Source organism: Lethenteron reissneri, chromosome 2, assembly GCF_015708825.2.
Source record: "Lethenteron reissneri isolate LAM-NWPU_2019-01 chromosome 2, ASM1570882v1, whole genome shotgun sequence".
Classification (NCBI taxonomy): Eukaryota; Metazoa; Chordata; class Hyperoartia; order Petromyzontiformes; family Petromyzontidae; genus Lethenteron; species Lethenteron reissneri.
Genome location: NC_083780.1, coordinates 13,356,405 through 13,373,048, shown reverse-complemented (window position 1 = coordinate 13,373,048; position 16,644 = coordinate 13,356,405). Strand labels below are relative to the sequence as shown.

Here is a 16,644-nt window from a genome sequence, read left to right as displayed (position 1 = left end):
CTCAGTGGGCCTTGCCTTTTAAAATAAAGAGTTGAGTTATTTTGGTCAGTTTAGTTTATTCGTGATAACATTATAGTCCCGGCCGTAATTACGACGCAAGTCCTCGGTCAGGGGTCGAACCCGGTTATGCGTGCATGCATTGCAGGATGCGGCATGCACAGAAGCCATCCCCAGCAGCGAGTTCATTAACAGCAAGCTGACGGCCAAGGCGAACCGGCAGCTACAGGACCCGCTCGTCATCATGACCGGCAACATCCCTGCCTGGCTCACGGAGCTCGGAAAGACCTGGTACGGTACGGGGTGGCGTGGGGGGTGCGTGGGTGAGAGTGGGGTGCGTGTGATCCGGTGTAGTACCTGGGTGGTGGTTTCAAATTTGGGTTTCAAGTTTTAATTCGCTGATCGGTGAGAACTCAAGAGGTCAAAGATTTAATTAAATTTTCAAGAGATCTGTGGGGGGTTGGCGGGGCGTGCGGTGTGATATTTGTTGTGTATGGGGTGGGAGATGTGGCCATGAGTTTGCGTGCGTCAGGGAGGGGTGTGTTTGTGTGAACCTAGTCTGGCACAAGCGCTGTCACTTGGTGGTAAATGGAGGATGTCATTGTAGAGTTTAATAGTAATGTCTCGTCCCATGTGTCTGCACGCGCGCACACACCCACGCTCACAATCACGCACGCTCTCCATTGCACGCATACACACCCACGCATGCGCATCCGTGCACACACTCACGCACGCGGTTACACGAACGCACATACACACGCGCGCACGCAGCCCGTTCCTGTTCCCGTTTGATACGCGCCAGCTGCTGCTCTACGTGACGGCGTTTGACCGCGACCGCGCCATGCAGCGCCTGCTCGACACCAACCCCGACATCAGCCAGGCCGACGCGCAAGACAGCCGCGTGGCACCACGCCTCGACCGCAAGAAGGTGCCGCCACCCTCCACCACCCACCGCCCTCCACCCAACCCCCCACCACCCACCACCCTCCACCCACCACCCTCCACCCTGATGATAACAATGGATGTCTCTCCCTCTCGATCTCCGTCTCAGGGTATAGTAGATGGGTGGGGGATCATGGATGAAGCCACCGTTTCGGAGTTCAGGATTCCATGTCCCCGTGATCTGAGACTGTCTCTCGCTCTCTTGGGTGGTTCATGATGGCCTTGTCAGTGACACGGAGATCCTGGGTTGAAGCCGTGGGGCTCACGATGTCTCCCTGTGGGTTCGTAATGGCCGAGTCGGAGACATTGAGCCAGCGGTCCCGAGGCCTCAGGTTTTGGTCCTTGATCTGTGTGCTGTGCACATTTGTGTTCCTCTGTGTTTGTGTGTGCACTTCTGTATATGTATGTTTAGGTGTGTGTGCACTTCTGTATATGTATGTTTAGGTGTGTGTGTGTGTGCACTTCTGTATATGTATGTTTAGGTGTGTGTGTGTGTGCACTTCTGTGTATGTGTGTGTGTACAATTCTATTTGCGTGTGTTTATGTTCTGTGTGTGTTTAGGTGTCTGTGTGTGTTTTATGTATGGGGAGCGGTAGTGTAGTGGTTAGCGCGCTGCGCTACGAACCTGGCAACCCGGGTTCGATTCCAGCTCACGGCCAACACCACTGTGATTATATGATCCGGTCCTGAGCCTCCCCTAGGTCGACTCGGCCTCGAATTAGTACCTGGTGTGGTGTGTAAACATCGCCACTGGAGAGACAAAGGCGGTCGGGCGTGGTGCTGGCCACCCACCCCCTCGTGTGCCGTGCTAGCCTTCATAGCTGCTCGCGAACACCACTTGCCCCAACAGTCTGTTCAGGCTATACGGGGGATCTTTGTGTGTGTGTGTGTGCGCACAGTTCTATTTGCGTGTGTTTATGTTCTCTGTGTTTATGTTCTGTGTGTGTGTGTGCGCACAATTCTATTTGCGTGTGTTCATGTTCTCTGTGTTTATGTTCTCTGTGTTCATGTTCTCTGTGTTTATGTTCTCTGTGTTCATGTTCTCCGTGTTTATGTTCTCTGTGTGTGTGTGCAGCGCACGGTAAACAGGGAGGACCTCCTGAAGCAGGCGGAGAGCGTCATGTCGGAGCTGGGCAGCTCACGAGCCATGCTCGAGATTCAGTACGACAACGAGGTGAGGGACACGACGACCCGGGTTGGGGTCCAGCTGGGTTCAGAATCGGAATCGGAGTTTTTATGCTGGAGGAATCTGATGAGCTATAATAAAGCTGTATTTCACAAATGTCCAGTAGGGGCGCATAAGAATGTTACAACAACAAACAATAAAAAACACGATAGGAGTGCAAAGTATAGCAAGGGTAAACAAATCAATAAAAATATACAAATAAAACTGCATACATTTTTTTATCTTACCAGGTAAAGCCCACTGAGGTATTCTTTGGGTCTTTCGGTAAAGTCACGTAGAAACAAAAAACAACAAACATTTTTGTTACAAAAAACTTCCATGTTTCAATCGCAAGACAAGCAATCGTCACCACTGAGGTATTAACTTGTTTTTCAGAAACGATTTGGCCACGAATGATAGCTCAGCAAAGTGGCTTCTCACGTGGACATTTATTGCAGCAAAATCGAAATAATCTCAATGCATGTTAATTCTAAATGTGGAGGGAAATACCGGAGGACCCAGAGAAAAAATCCACGCCACCACGGTGGGAAACACAGGTTCACCGATGCCGGGTCGGGTTAGGATCGGGGTTATGCTCTGACATGGATCATAAACGTGGAATTTGACAGATGCAATGGTGCAAAAGCGGAATAATAGATTATCCAGATAGGAAGTGATGTCACACGTGGCGACAGAAGGCTGTCCCACAGGGCAACAGGAAGTGATGTCACACGTGGCGACAGGAGGCTGTCCCACAAGGCAACAGGAAGTGATGTCACACGTGGCGACAGGAGGCAACAGGAAGTGATGTCGCAGGAGGGGAAGTGACGGTTCTGGTGCCGCCCCTGTGGTTGTGCATGGCGCTGCGTGCAGGTGGGCACGGGGCTGGGCCCGACGCTGGAGTTCTACGCACTCGTGTCGCAGGAGCTGCAGCGCGCCGACCTGGGCATGTGGCGTGGAGACGAGCTCACCATCACCAGCCCCAAGGGTGAGTGGGGGGGGCAGCAGGGAGGGGAGTCACGGTGAAGCCCAGTGCAGATTTAGCTCGCCACTGAACCGTTAGAGCACCATAGCCCTAATGCTAACCCGCAATGCACATTATCCCTAACTATAACGAACACTGCAGCCCTAACACGAGCCCTAATACTAACTCACGGTCAGTATTAGCACTGAACCCGAACACAAACTCTAACCTAAAAATGGCCCCATTCCTGACCAGCGTGCCCACGTGTGTGTGTGTGTGCTGCGTGTGTTTTGTGCGCGCCTGCTCGTATAGGCGCGTCGGAGGGCGTGCGCTACGTGCACAGCGCCCAGGGCTTCTTCCCGGCGCCGCTGGGGAGAAACACGAAGGCGACGGTGCTGACGCGACTCAAGATCAAGTTCCGCTTCCTCGGCCGCTTCATGGCCAAGGCCCTGATGGACTCGCGCATGGTGAGGGGCGAGGCGCGCGCGACCGCCGCTCGGTGGGAGGGCGCCGTTCCTCCCGTGCCGCCCTTGCAGACTCCCTTCCCCCAACCGCCCGTGCTGCCGACTCCCTGCCCCCCATCCCAAGTCCAAACTCAAGTTGTGACCGACTGCCTCTTTCGCTTTCTCCGCACACCTGTGTGTGTGGCGACGTGTGTGTGTGGTGCGTGTGTCTGGTGCGTGTGTGTGCGTGTGGTGCGTGCGTGTGTGCGTGTGGTGCGTGCGTGTATGTGTGTGGTGCGTGTGTGTGCGTGTGGTGCGTGCGTGTATGTGTGTGGTGCGTGTGTGTGCGTGTGGTGCGTGCGTGTATGTGTGTGGTGCGTGTGTGTGCGTGGTGCGTGCTGTGTGTGTGTGTGCTTGGTTGGCGTGCAGCTGGACCTGCCGCTGAGCCTGCCCTTCTGCAAGTGGATGCTGGGCGGCGAGGGCTCGCTCACCGAGGGCGACCTGGTGCACATCGACCCCGTGGTGCACCGCTCCGTGCTGCAGCTGCGCTCCGTGCTCTGGGAGAAGCAGAAGCTGGAGCAGGATCGCACGCAGGTGTGATCCCTCTCCCTCCCTGCACCCCCCCCCCCCCCCACCACTGGAATCAACTTCACCTCGACATTAAGCAGTCCCCCTCCTTAACCTCCTTTCGTTCCTCTCTTAATGCTCACCTCTTCTCCATTGCCCATTCGCTTCCCTCCCCTCGCCCCCTCCACTCCGTGCCGTTTCTCCCCCTGTAGCCCTTTCGTACCTCCGCTTAGCACAGTTGGCTACATACGGTTTGAAAGAAGTTCAACATACCTACTGCATACGTGTGACCCCCATGCGCCCTCTGTTACGGCCACTCATTCCTCGGGTCTTACACTACCACTGCCATCTAAATAATTATATTTCTTACCATGAATAGAGCGCCTTGATAGAAGGTGCTCTTTCAATATAGATGAGAACTGCATAACAGCTGCCACTCGCCGCAAAGTGGCGGTGACGTCACCACACGCTTGTACCAGGCATAGTTGCACTTTTGACGCCTCTCGAAGTGTGGAAGGCTCTCTGCTGGCAGGAGATCACGGCACAGACCCCCCAGGTGCCATTGGTTGACTGACTGAGATGACTGCCAGATGCACCACTTGAGCTCTCTAAAGTGGCAACGTGTACACAAAGACAAGGAACCCCCGTATAGCCTTAACAGACTGTTGGGGCAAGTGCTGTTAGCGAGCAGCACCTCCGAACGTGTACACACACACACAGACACCGGCATTCCAGTCCCCACGACAGAGCCACGTTAAACGTGCGTGACCTGCGATGGTCGTTATCGGTGAATGCTTTGGACTTTTTATTGACGTCCGGTGGTTGCTTGCGGTGTGCGCAGACGCGCGAGTCGCTGCAGTCGGCGCTGGAGGCGCTCACCATGAGCGGCTGCTCCATCGAGGACCTGAGTCTGGACTTCACGCTGCCCGGGTTCCCGCATATTGAGCTGCGGCGCGGGGGCAAGGACGTCCCCGTCACCATCCACAACTTGCAGCAGTACCTACAGGTAATGGCAACCGCGGCCGCGGCCACGGCAACCGCGGCCACGGCAACCGCGGCTACGGCAACCGCGGCCACGGCAACCGCGGCCACAGCAACGACAGTCACGGCAACCGAAGCTATGGCATTGCAGCAGTGTTTCCCGCACCTCCAATTCGCACGGTTGGCTACTTCCGGTGTGAAAAGTTCAACATCTATACACACACGTGTTCATGGCAACTGTGTATGTATGTATGTTGAACTTCTTTCGCGCACCGCACGTGGCCAACTGTGTTGACTACAGAGCAACTGCAGCAGCAGTCGCAACTGCAGTCTCGCACTCGGCCACCACTTGGTTGCACAATCATCGGCAGCACCACATTTATTTCCATCGCTTTTACAATCACCACCACAACCACCGTTAAAGTCGCAACCATTGCTCGAATCACGAACACCGTCTCAACCAACCTCACACTCCCGGTATTCCTGACCCCCTATCCCCTATTACTCCTAACCTTGTTACTGAATCGGTCACTATGCTTACCTTGCCATAATATTGACCCTATCTGTACACTATTCCTCTACCCCTGTCAATGCCTCCCCCCCGCCCTGTCCCTACCCCCCCCTGCAGTTGGTGGTGCACTGGACGCTGGTGGAGGGCGTGAGCCGGCAGTTTGAGGCCTTCAGGGAAGGCTTTGAGTCCGTGTTTCCCCTGCACCACCTCCACTACTTCTACCCGGAGGAGGTGGCGCACACACACACACACCACGTCTGTACACATGTGCATGGTTATACATACGAATATACACACACTAATACATGCACGCATGTACAGTGGTTGCTGTCGTTCCCCGTGTGAGCTCCTTTTGCGGTTACCCTGGTGACCGTGTGTGTGTGTGGTCTCCATGGCGACCGTGCGCGTGTGGTCTCCGTGGCGACCGTGTGTGTGTGTGTGGCCTCTGGTCTTTGTGGTGACCCTGTCCGTGTGTTTTTCGTGGCGACCGTGTGTCTGTGTTTGCGTCTCTGTGGCGACCGTGTGAACGCAGCTGGATCAGCTGTTCTGCGGTAGCAAGGCGGAGATCTGGGATGTGAAGTCATTGATGGAATGCTGCCGGCCAGACCACGGATACACCCACGACAGGTGACGGCCCGCACCGTATTACCGTCGCATTAAATCTCGCTTGGTTCCACCGTGATCTCTTGCGTAACGACTGGTTACCGCGCGTGTGAGCACCGTGCATTCTTTTGTTTAATCACCTCGTTGTGTTTTTTTTCCCCAAACCCTCCCCTTGCACGCACACACACACACTCGCGTGCAGCCGAGCGGTTAAGTTTTTGTTTGAGATTTTAAGTTCCTTCGACTCGGAGCAACAGAGGCTGTTCCTGCAGTTTGTGACGGGGTCTCCCCGCCTGCCCGTCGGAGGTACGCACGCACACACATGTACTGCCATGGACTAATACACGAGACAAAGATCCCCCCATGTAGCTTAACAGACTGTAGGAGCAGACGCTGTCAGCGAGCACCTATGTTTATTTACACACCGCACCAGGTACTTGTTTGAGGTTGAGCCGACCTAGAGGAGATCCATGACGAGTTCAGATAATTATCACTGGTGTCGGCTGTTGAGCAGGAATCGAACTCGGGTCGCCGGGTTCGTAGCGGAGCGCGCTAACAGCTACACTACCGCTGCACATATACAAGTACACACACTTGTACACACGAACAAAGACACAAACCCACACTCGGTGCATACCGTACCCGCCATCGTTTATACGCACAAATACGTACGCGTGCATACACCCACGTGTACACGCACACACTCGACGCATTATACAGTGGTACACACTCGCACAACGTACCGACACTAACGCACTGCCAACCCCCGCAGGCTTCCGGAGCCTGAACCCGCCGCTGACGATCGTGCGCAAGACGCTGGAGGCGGCGGAGGACCCGGACGGCTTCCTGCCGTCCGTCATGACGTGCGTCAACTACCTGAAGCTCCCCGACTACTCCACGTGCTCGCTCATGCGGGAGAGGCTGCTGACTGCGGCGCGCGAGGGCCAGCGCTCCTTCCACCTCTCCTAGGCACCGTCGCCACCGCCGCTGCTGCTGCTGCCGCCCCCCCTTTCCCCCTGACGACGACAACGCTGCTGCTGCTTGCCCCCATTTTCTCTCGCAACGACACCGCCACCATCAACAACAACGCCACCATCAACAACAACGCCACCAACAACAACAACCGCCAACCGATCCCAACCACGCTCGCGCATTACTCCGCACGCAGACCCGCGCACGAACCGACGCGTACGCACGCACGGTGACTAGCACCGCTGTTTCTCCCACCACCCACGTCCCCCGCACCCGCCAGCGGAAACCCGCGCTCCGCTCGGATAGGGCGGAGGCAGCGTGCTCGCCCCCATCCCTCCTCCTCCACCCGCCCACCTACCCCCGCCTGTCACCGCACGCCCGAAGCCTCCCTCTGCTTGACGGGCCCACGACGCGGAAGGAGGCAGGTGGAGGTCGCGCGCCGTCTCTCTCTCATGGCTGTTGCCGTCGAAGCTCGTTTCTCTGTTTTATTTCTCGGTTTCTCCCAGCAGCTGCCGACGCCGATGACAGGCGCGGCTCAGCGATTATTGCGGCCTCCAGTTGGTGGCCTCCCCCCCCCCCCCCCCTTTCTCAAACCCGCTTTACCCACACCGCTTTTTCTCACTTTTCATTTGGCGCTGCCGGTTGGTGAAAACTCCCCCCCCCCCCCCCATCTCCCCTTTCTCCTCCCTCCTCCTCCACAAGCCTGGGTCAGTGCCCAGCCAATATCGCCTCTGCAGTTTTTGCACAGCAGGCAGGCACGCACCACGCCTACACACACCCTGACACACGCTCGCGCACGCACACACACACGAGCACGCGCACACACACTGGCACACGCTCGCATACACGCGCTCGCACGCACGCACTGACACGCTCTCGCACGCCCTTGACACACGCTCTTTCACACCAACGCGCACCCCCCGTCGTCGGCTGTTTTGCCGCGCAGGTGCGGTGTGGCCGCCGACCCGAGGCTGGGGTTGAAGCTAATGGGATCCCAGATGTTTCGTTTTGTTGTGTAACTGTTTCCACGTTTTTTCGCTTACATTTTGATTGGTTATTAAGTATTTTTGTCCCAGATTTATCCCTCCCCTGAACCTCCAACCCCCCCCCCTTCCCTCCCTCTCACCCCCCCCCCGCCCCAACTTCTGCGAGCCCTCATGTCCCTCCTCTCCCACTGCCATCGATTTTCCCCTGAACGCGCCAACCACCCTCTGACCCCCCCCCTTCCTCTACCCACGACCCCCACCCAGTCCGCCTGTTTACCTGGAGTCTAACTCCGACCCCCCCCTCCCCGACTCGCTGGCTCTTGCCCTCCCGTCCCACTCTTCCCGTGTATATTTACCCGACCCCTAATCCCTGACCCCCCCCCCCTAACCCTTGTGTGCGTGTCGCACTTGTCTCGCAATAATGACCTTTGGCCCCCCGTGGAGAGGGGTAGGTTTGAAACGGGACACAATAAATAAATAAATAAAACCCACGCACTGCTTTCGGCCTCGTCACCACCCCCGTGTGTGTGTGTTGTGTGTGCGCTACGGGCACCATGTAAGTGACACGTGACTGGTAGTATACAGCACAGCAAGTAGGTCGGGGCCGCGCGCGTGTAAATTGGGATCGCCTCGTGTGCCGCGTGGCTTTCCCCAGGTGCTTCGGGAGCTTGCCGTGCGAAGGAAAAGCCCCCATTTTGGAGTAACAGTGTGGTCACTGCAACTGTGACTGCACCTGGAGATGCTGGGGCAGGAACGTGTGTGTCGGAGTAAGAGGCGGTGTTGGATGGGTCACAGGAACAAATCAATTGGAAGGTTTTGAGTCTGGACGTCAACAGTGGCAGGGGGAGTCGATGGCACGGACGGCTCGGGAAAGGGACGGGACGTTGAATCGCCAAATCACTTGGGGTCGACCTTCATCCAGCTGCGGAGAGAGCACGGGTGACGAGTTGATGCGTCTTTTCTCTCGTGTACCGTCCTCCTTGCCGCCGTCTTGTCTCGCGCGACCGATCTCCGTTCTGTCTGCCGTTCTGTTTGCCTCCAGCTTCACATCAATTACAATTTTAACTTAACGTAGCCTACAGAAGAAGGTGGGCGGGCCAAACCATCCATCGAGGCGAAGCTCACTTGCAACTTTTCAATGAAACTTTATTTAAAACGGCGGAGGGGGCGGGGTGGGGGGGAAATAAAATCTGCGGAAGCGGTTCGTGGCCCAGGACATTCGCGGAGCCAGACGAGAACTCCCGCGGTGCTCCTGCGGATTTCTAAATTCGTGTGACCCCCCCCCCCCCCACATTGACCCCCTCGGCATCTTGCGGCTCTCGGTCAGCCGACGTCTGGCGACCCGCGGCTTGGCGCCTCGCTGCGACCGGATCTCAAGACGCTTCTTCACAACCTGAGCAGACTGCACGTTGGGGTCGAGGTGGGGGGGGGGCTCTGGTGAAGGGAAATGTGGAGGCAGTGCGACACCGCGGTGGAGGAGCACCGCCGATGACCACAAGCCGCCAGGGTATCGTTGGCATTTGCTTGCACTGCGTCGATATTCCGTTCGAAGTGATTTCTCCGTTCAACTCATTTGTGTGTTTAGCGCTTGCAGCAGCAACAAGAACAGCAGCTCGGAGTAGGACACTGAGCAGGGCGGTCCGAGTGCAATGTCAACTTGCGGCGGTGGTGGTGGCCGAGCTTGAGGTTGGTGCCTCCCGCTTCTCACAGAGGCCGCTGGCGGTCGTGACGAGGGCGAGTCTGCCGAGAGCCCCACGTGCTCTAAGACGCCGTCAAAAGCCGCTCCCGATCCGACTCCGATCCCTCGGGCCCCGCGGACCTTCGCTCGGCCTCCCGGGGCCCCTGCCTCTTCTTCACCAGGGCGGCCCCCGCCGCGCTCAGGGCCACGCACGCCGCGCCCACGACGCTCAGGGGCCCCGGGAGCCCCTCGTCCAACATCGCCGCCTGGGCCACCGCGGCCAGGAGGACATCGCAGGTGCGGATCGCCGCCACGAGTCCGGCCCCCTCCAGCTGCAGGGCCCGCGCCAGCGACAGCTGCCCCAGGGCGGCCACGGGCCCCGTGAGGACGAGGGCGGCACGGGCCCAGGGAGGGTCGCAGGGCAGCGGGCACGGCAGGGAGGGCCGCGCCGGCGGCAGCAGCAGCAGCAGCAGCAGGGACTGCACCGTGCCCGCGAGGGCGATGGCCCAGGTGGAGGCAAGGAGGCTCACCGAGTCGCCCAGGAGACGCAGGCACACGAAGGTTCCCGCCGAGCAGAGCGCGCTGAGGAGGGCGGCCAGGGAGCCGAGCAGGCGCACGGTCGCCGCGGGGCCGTCTGCGGGGTGACGCGGGTGGGGGGGCAGAGGAGGGGATGGGAAGACGGTGGTCGGGACGTGGGAATGAATGAAAAAAGACGAAAGGGATGCGTGAATTTACGAAGAATTGCAATCATAATAGTCGCCACAATCACCAACAATGCCATCATCATACTCTTTGGTTCTTTCGGTAAAAAACTCTGAAGAAGGCCATCATCCTCTACCAAACTCAACTGTAGCCTCCGTCACCACCACCATTACCACCACCACCATTACCACCACCACTTACCACCATTACCACCACCACTATTACCACCACCATTCCAATCATCACGGCGGTGTGAATCTGCCGCCTTGGTTGCTACTGTTGGGCGTGTTATTTGGACTTCACTGGAGTCGCGGTCAAAATGTTTTTTAATCGGGAAATGCATGGACCTTGGTAAAGACATGGTGATCATTAAAATAGCCTTTGTCATTTGTTTTTTTTTCGAATTCGGTAAGAGACTCGATATTTCAAGAGCCACCGGTTTTCCGATCCCCTTGATCCGTGACCATCACCGCTACAGGACGAACACCGCCATCTGCTTAACTCATGGGTGAAGTTTGGGGGGGAGGGGGCACAGACAACGCCCTCCCAAACTGGGCACCTTTATGACTTTGTTTTCAGTAGTTTACAATTAAGATCACAAATTAATGACATGCACCCTCGATTCCTCAAGCGAAGTCAAACTCCGCCTTGGCCACCACTCTCATTCTAGATTTGAAGCTTTCGTGACTCCAATGATTCATACTCTTAGGTTGTTTCGGTAAAGTCACGTAGGTACAAAATTAAAATTAATAAAAATAAAATAAAAATCACGACGTTTCGGGGGCAACACAAGCTTCCGTCTTCAGGTGGAACCGTCACAGCCACGCTTTCTGTATCAAGTGAGAGGGACCACTCTCATCATCACCGCCCCTGCGATCATCACCGCCATCGTCGTCGCTGCCGAAGATCATGGGTGGCCTCGCCGCCAGCGTGACCCCGGTGAAGGCGAGCGCGCCGAGCGGAGCGTCCCAGGGGCTGCACGGCTCCCCCAGCACCCCTCTGGCGATCCCGCCGGTGAGCGCGGCCCTGCTGAAGGTGATGACCGTGGCGTCGCTCAGCGGGAGGGCGCGCACAGCGACCACCACGCAGATGTTCCCCGCCGCGCCCAGCAGTCCCCGCAGCAGCAGCAGCAGCGACGTGGACAGCCGCTTCCCGCTGGGAGGAGGCAGCAGCAGCAGCGGCTCTCTGTGGGGTGGGAGAGGGGCGGGTTACTGATGAGGTTTGGGATGGGGGCCCGCATTCTATGGGGAACATTTTTTTTACACTTTTTTTTACTGGCAAAAACACATTCCTGCGGAGGGAGCTGGTGGGAACGTTGGGTTGCTCGGTCAATGGGCCAGGGTCAACGGCGGCGTGCGTGATGTGTTCCGCAAAATGGCCGACTGTGAGGGCGCGCACAAGCCGGCGTGAGTAGGTTAAACGTTGAGTTTTATAAGGGCACCACGGGGTGACCATCCCCTCCCCACCCAGCCCCACCCCTACCACTCCCCACCCAGCCCCTCCCTCCCCACCCAGCCCCTCCCTCCACGACGGACACAATAACCCCCTGTGGGCTGGTGTAACCAGGAGGTTCCTACCAGTAAAAATCCCGAGATGTGTTTTTATTTTGTCACCAGGTAAGGCCCCTTGAGCGATCTCAAACGATCGCTCTCAACGAAGTGGCTTCTCGTCACGTCGACAGTTGTAGCAGCCAAAATACTCTCAACGCGTGATGTCGAAATCCACGCCACCACGGGGAGAGAAACATGCACACTCCAAATGTTCAATATATAAACCAAATCGATTTCGCGGAATCGATCTGGCTCGTGCCCCCTTCGCCCCCCCCACCCCCTCGCCTGTAGTGGATGAGCAGGGGCAGGATAAAAGCGGCCTGGAAGAAGAATCTGATGAAGGCGATTTCCAACGGAGCCACGGAATCGATTTTCTTCACCAACAGCGAGTTGACGGTGACGGCGAGGGAGGAGACCAGCGCCAGGATGATCCCCGCTCCGGGAAACGTCGTCCCGTGTCCTGCACCAGGGGTCACAGTCACTGCACCAGGGGTCACCGTCACTGCACCAGGGGTCACCGTCACTGCACCAGGGGGTCCACTCCCATTCATTAGGGGGTCCCACTGTCTTGAATTAGGGGGTGCACTCTCATTCATTAGGGGGTCCCACTCCCATTCATTAGGGGGTCCACTCCCATTCATTAGGGGGTCCCACTCCCCTGCATTCGGAGGTATGGGTAATAGTGAGGCTCTCGAAGGGTGCCGAGTTGGAGGTGATGGAAGTAATGATGATGGTGGTGGTGGTAGTGATGATGATGATGGTGGTAGTGGTGATGATGGTGATGATGGTGGTAGTGGTGACGATGATGGTGGTAGTGGTGATGATGATGATGGTGGTAGTGGTGGTGTTGCTGGTGATGATGGTGGTAGTGGTGATGATGATGGTGGTAGTGGTGATGGTGATGTTGGTTGTGGTGGTGGTGTTGATGATGATGGTGGTAGTGGTGATGGTGATGTTGATGGTGTTGATGGTGGTTGTGGTAGTGTTGATAGTGTTGATGGTGTTGATGGTGGTAGTGGTGATGGTGATGTTGGTGATAATGGTTGTAGTGGTGGTGGTGTTGTTGATGGTGATGATGGTGATAATGGTGATAATGGTTGTAGTGGTGTTGGTGATGGTGATGATAGTGGTAGTGGTGGTGTTGATGGTGATGGTGGTGATAATGGTTGTAGTGGTGGTGGTGTTGATGGTGATGATGGTGGTAGTGGTGGTAGTGGTGGTGTTGATGATGATGGTGTTGATGGTGGTAGTGGTGATAGTGATGATGGTGATGATGGTGGTAGTGGTGTTGATGATGATGGTGTTGATGGTGATGATGGTGTTGATGGTGATGATGGTGGTAGTGGTGTTGATGATGATGGTGATGATGATGGTGATGATGGTGGTAGTGGTGTTGATGATGATGGTGATGATGGTGGTGATGATGGTGGTGATGATGATGGTGATGATGGTGATGATGGTGGTGGCCCTTACCGCCTCGTATCGACTCCTCTCGACCTCGCGTCTCTCGTCTCCGTGTCCCCGCGTCTTTGCCACCCCAGCAGCAGCTTCCACAACCACGGGCCGGACCTCCCCTCCCCCCCACCGCTTGCTCCTCAAACTCCTCCCAACCCTCGTCCACCTCCTCGTCCACCTCCTCGTCCACCACCTCCTCCTCCTCCTGCTCCACCAGCAGTGGCTTCGTCTCGCGGAGCTCCACAAATTTCAACGATCGCGATTTCAACCTCGCGGCCATGGTCCTTGCACAGACAACACAGGACCGTGTATCCCACAGTGTGTGTGTGCTGTGTGTACTGTGTGTGCTGTGTGTACTGTGTGTGCTGTGTGTGTGCTGTGTGTGCTGTGTGTACTGTGTGTGCTGTGTGTGCTGTGTGTACTGTGTATCCCACAGTGTGTGTGTGTGCTGTGTGTACTGTGTGTACTGTGTATCCCACAGTGTGTGTGTGCTGTGTGTACTGTGTATCCCACAGTGTGTGTGTGCTGTGTGTACTGTGTATCCCACAGTGTGTGTGTGTACTGTGTGTACTGTGTATCCCACAGTGTGTGTGTGCTGTGTGTACTGTGTATCCCACAGTGTGTGTGTACTGTGTGTACTGTGTATCCCACAGTGTGTGTGTGCTGTGTGTACTGTGTATCCCACAGTGTGTGTGTGCTGTGTGTACTGTGTATCCCACAGTGTGTGTGTGCTGTGTGTACTGTGTATCCCACAGTGTGTGTGTGCTGTGTGTACTGTGTATCCCACAGTGTGTGTGTGTACTGTGTGTACTGTGTATCCCACAGTGTGTGTTTGTGCTGTGTGTACTGTGTGTACTGTGTGTATATGTATCTAGGATGTATCGTGCGAACCAAACTCTTTCATTCAAAGGCTTCGGCGAATCGTAACTTGGTTCTCAGTAGATGATGACACTCGCCGGGATGTGATGCTGATGGTCATCATCGTCAGCATCAACGCGTCTACCAAAGCGCGCAAATTGCCACCGCTTGTGACTAAACCACACGGCGGCAATGCAATGGACCGCCGAGTTGAGGAACAAACCCGCGGGGCAGACGCCTCGGCCGGCGTCTCTGCGGGACCCGGCAGAGGCGCCGAGCCGCGGAGTCTCCAGCGGTGGAGTTCAACACCGGCACCCGCGACGTCTGGGCATCCTGCGGCCACCACCCGAACACAAACACCACCATGGTAATTATCATTGTTAATAATGCCATGGTAATTATTATTATTAATGCCATGGTAATTATTATTATTGTGAATGTGATGGTAATTAATATTATTATTAATAATACCATTGTAATTATTGTTAATGCCATGGTAATCATTATTATTGTTAATGCCATGGTAATTATTATTATTGATAATGCGATAGTAGTTATTAATATTGTGAATGTGATGGTAATTATTATTATTGATAATACCATGGTAATTATTATTATTGATAGTGCGATGGTAATTCTTATTGTTGTTAATGTGATGGTAATCATTTTTGTTGTTAATGTAATGGTAATCATTATTGTTGATAATGCCATGGTAATTCTTATTGTTGTTAATGTGATGGTAATCATTATTGTTGATAATGCCATGGTAATCATTATTATTGATAATGCGGACGCGGCGTCGGTGGTGATGGAGCGGTGGTGCCGCGCTGCGAACCCGTGGGCCCGGGGTTCGATTCCCGCTCACGGCCACCAACACCGGAGAAGATGAGCGGCAGCGGAACCAGTCCTGGGCCTCCCCTAGGTCGACTCCGCCCTCATGAGTGCCTGGTGCGGTGTGCAGTAAACATCGCCACCGGGGAGACAAAGGCGGCCGGGCGTGGTGCTGGCCACCCACCCCCTCGTGTGCCGTTGCCGGCCTTCATAGGGGCTACTCGCTAACAGCACTTGCCACAACAGTCTGTGAAGGCTACACGGGGGATCTTTGTTGGGTGGTGATGGGAGATGGGGGGAGGGGGCGACTCGCGTTGTGCCCCCGGCGCGGTGACTCGGAGAAGCGTCGCGAGGCGCAGCTGCGGAGGGGGGAGATGCGTCTTCATAGAGAGACGGTGACGTCATGGCGGTGGTGGTGGTCATGGTGGTGATGATGGTGGTGGTGCAGTGATGTTGATGGTGATGATGGTGGTGGTGATGATGATGATGATGTTGGTGGTGGTGGTGATGGTGGTGATGATGGTGGTGATGATGGTGGTGGTGATGGTGGTGGTGATGGTGGTGGTGATGGTGGTGGTGGTGATGATGATGTTGATGATGGTGCAGTGATGATGGTGGTGGTGATGATGATGGTGTAGTGGTGATGATGATGGTGGTGATGATGGTGGTGGTGATGATGATGGTGATGATGGTGCAGTGGTGATAACGATGGTGGTGATGATGGTGCAGTGGTGATGATGGTGGTGATGATTGTGCAGTGGTGATGGTGATGATGATGGTGCAGTGGTGATGGTGATGGTGGTGATGATGGTGGTGATGACGGTGCAGTGGTTTGCTCACTGGGCTAAGCACACGGAGACGTCAGCGCCACGTGGTGTCAGCACCTGGCCCTGGGGTCTCTGCGAGGTAGACGCGGCCTCACCACCAAAGACGTTTGGCGTTTGAGCATCGGAACGCCTCCGGTTTTATTAGCCAGAAAGGATAAATAAAGCCCTTTCTCGTTTCATCGTCTTGCCAGCGCTGCCATGAAGGGTCCCAGAGATTCATCTTCTTGGTTCTTTCGGTAAAGTCACGTAGAAGGAAAAATAATAAAATAACATAAAAACATAATAAAATAATTCTCACGACGTTTCGGCCCAGAGATATTTCCACGCTTGTACCACTGCTGGGGTGAATTCGTGCACCCGCTACCTGCCGCAGGCGTGGGGCGGACCAGCCGATCGTCACGCCGGGCTGACTCGTCACGCCAATCGTCGCAGCGCTCGAGGGCGCACGCGGGGAGCTGAGAGGCAACGCATCGGAGCGCGGAGCGCGGACGAGAGACACCGGCCAGGAATTACGATGCCGAGGGCAGCAAAGAGGAACGCGCGGGTGGGGACAGCGTGCACATTGGAAACGTCACGTATGTACCTTGAACTTCTTCCGCACCGTACGTAGCC

General features: G+C 55.9%; 1 protein-coding gene across 1 annotated transcript in view; it reads left to right on the top strand.

Moving 5' to 3' along the window:
• Positions 1-8,622, top strand: part of TRIP12 (thyroid hormone receptor interactor 12) — a 46,818-nt gene extending 38,196 nt beyond the window's left edge. Inside the window, 11 exon segments of the mRNA XM_061549085.1 lie at positions 146-288; positions 769-925; positions 2,015-2,113; positions 2,978-3,092; positions 3,381-3,535; positions 3,941-4,105; positions 4,920-5,084; positions 5,688-5,801; positions 6,103-6,197; positions 6,376-6,479; positions 6,946-8,622. Of these exon segments, the coding sequence (XP_061405069.1) occupies positions 146-288; positions 769-925; positions 2,015-2,113; positions 2,978-3,092; positions 3,381-3,535; positions 3,941-4,105; positions 4,920-5,084; positions 5,688-5,801; positions 6,103-6,197; positions 6,376-6,479; positions 6,946-7,142 (1,509 nt within the window). The 3' untranslated portion in view covers positions 7,143-8,622.
• Positions 8,623-16,644: the final 8,022 nt, after the last annotated feature.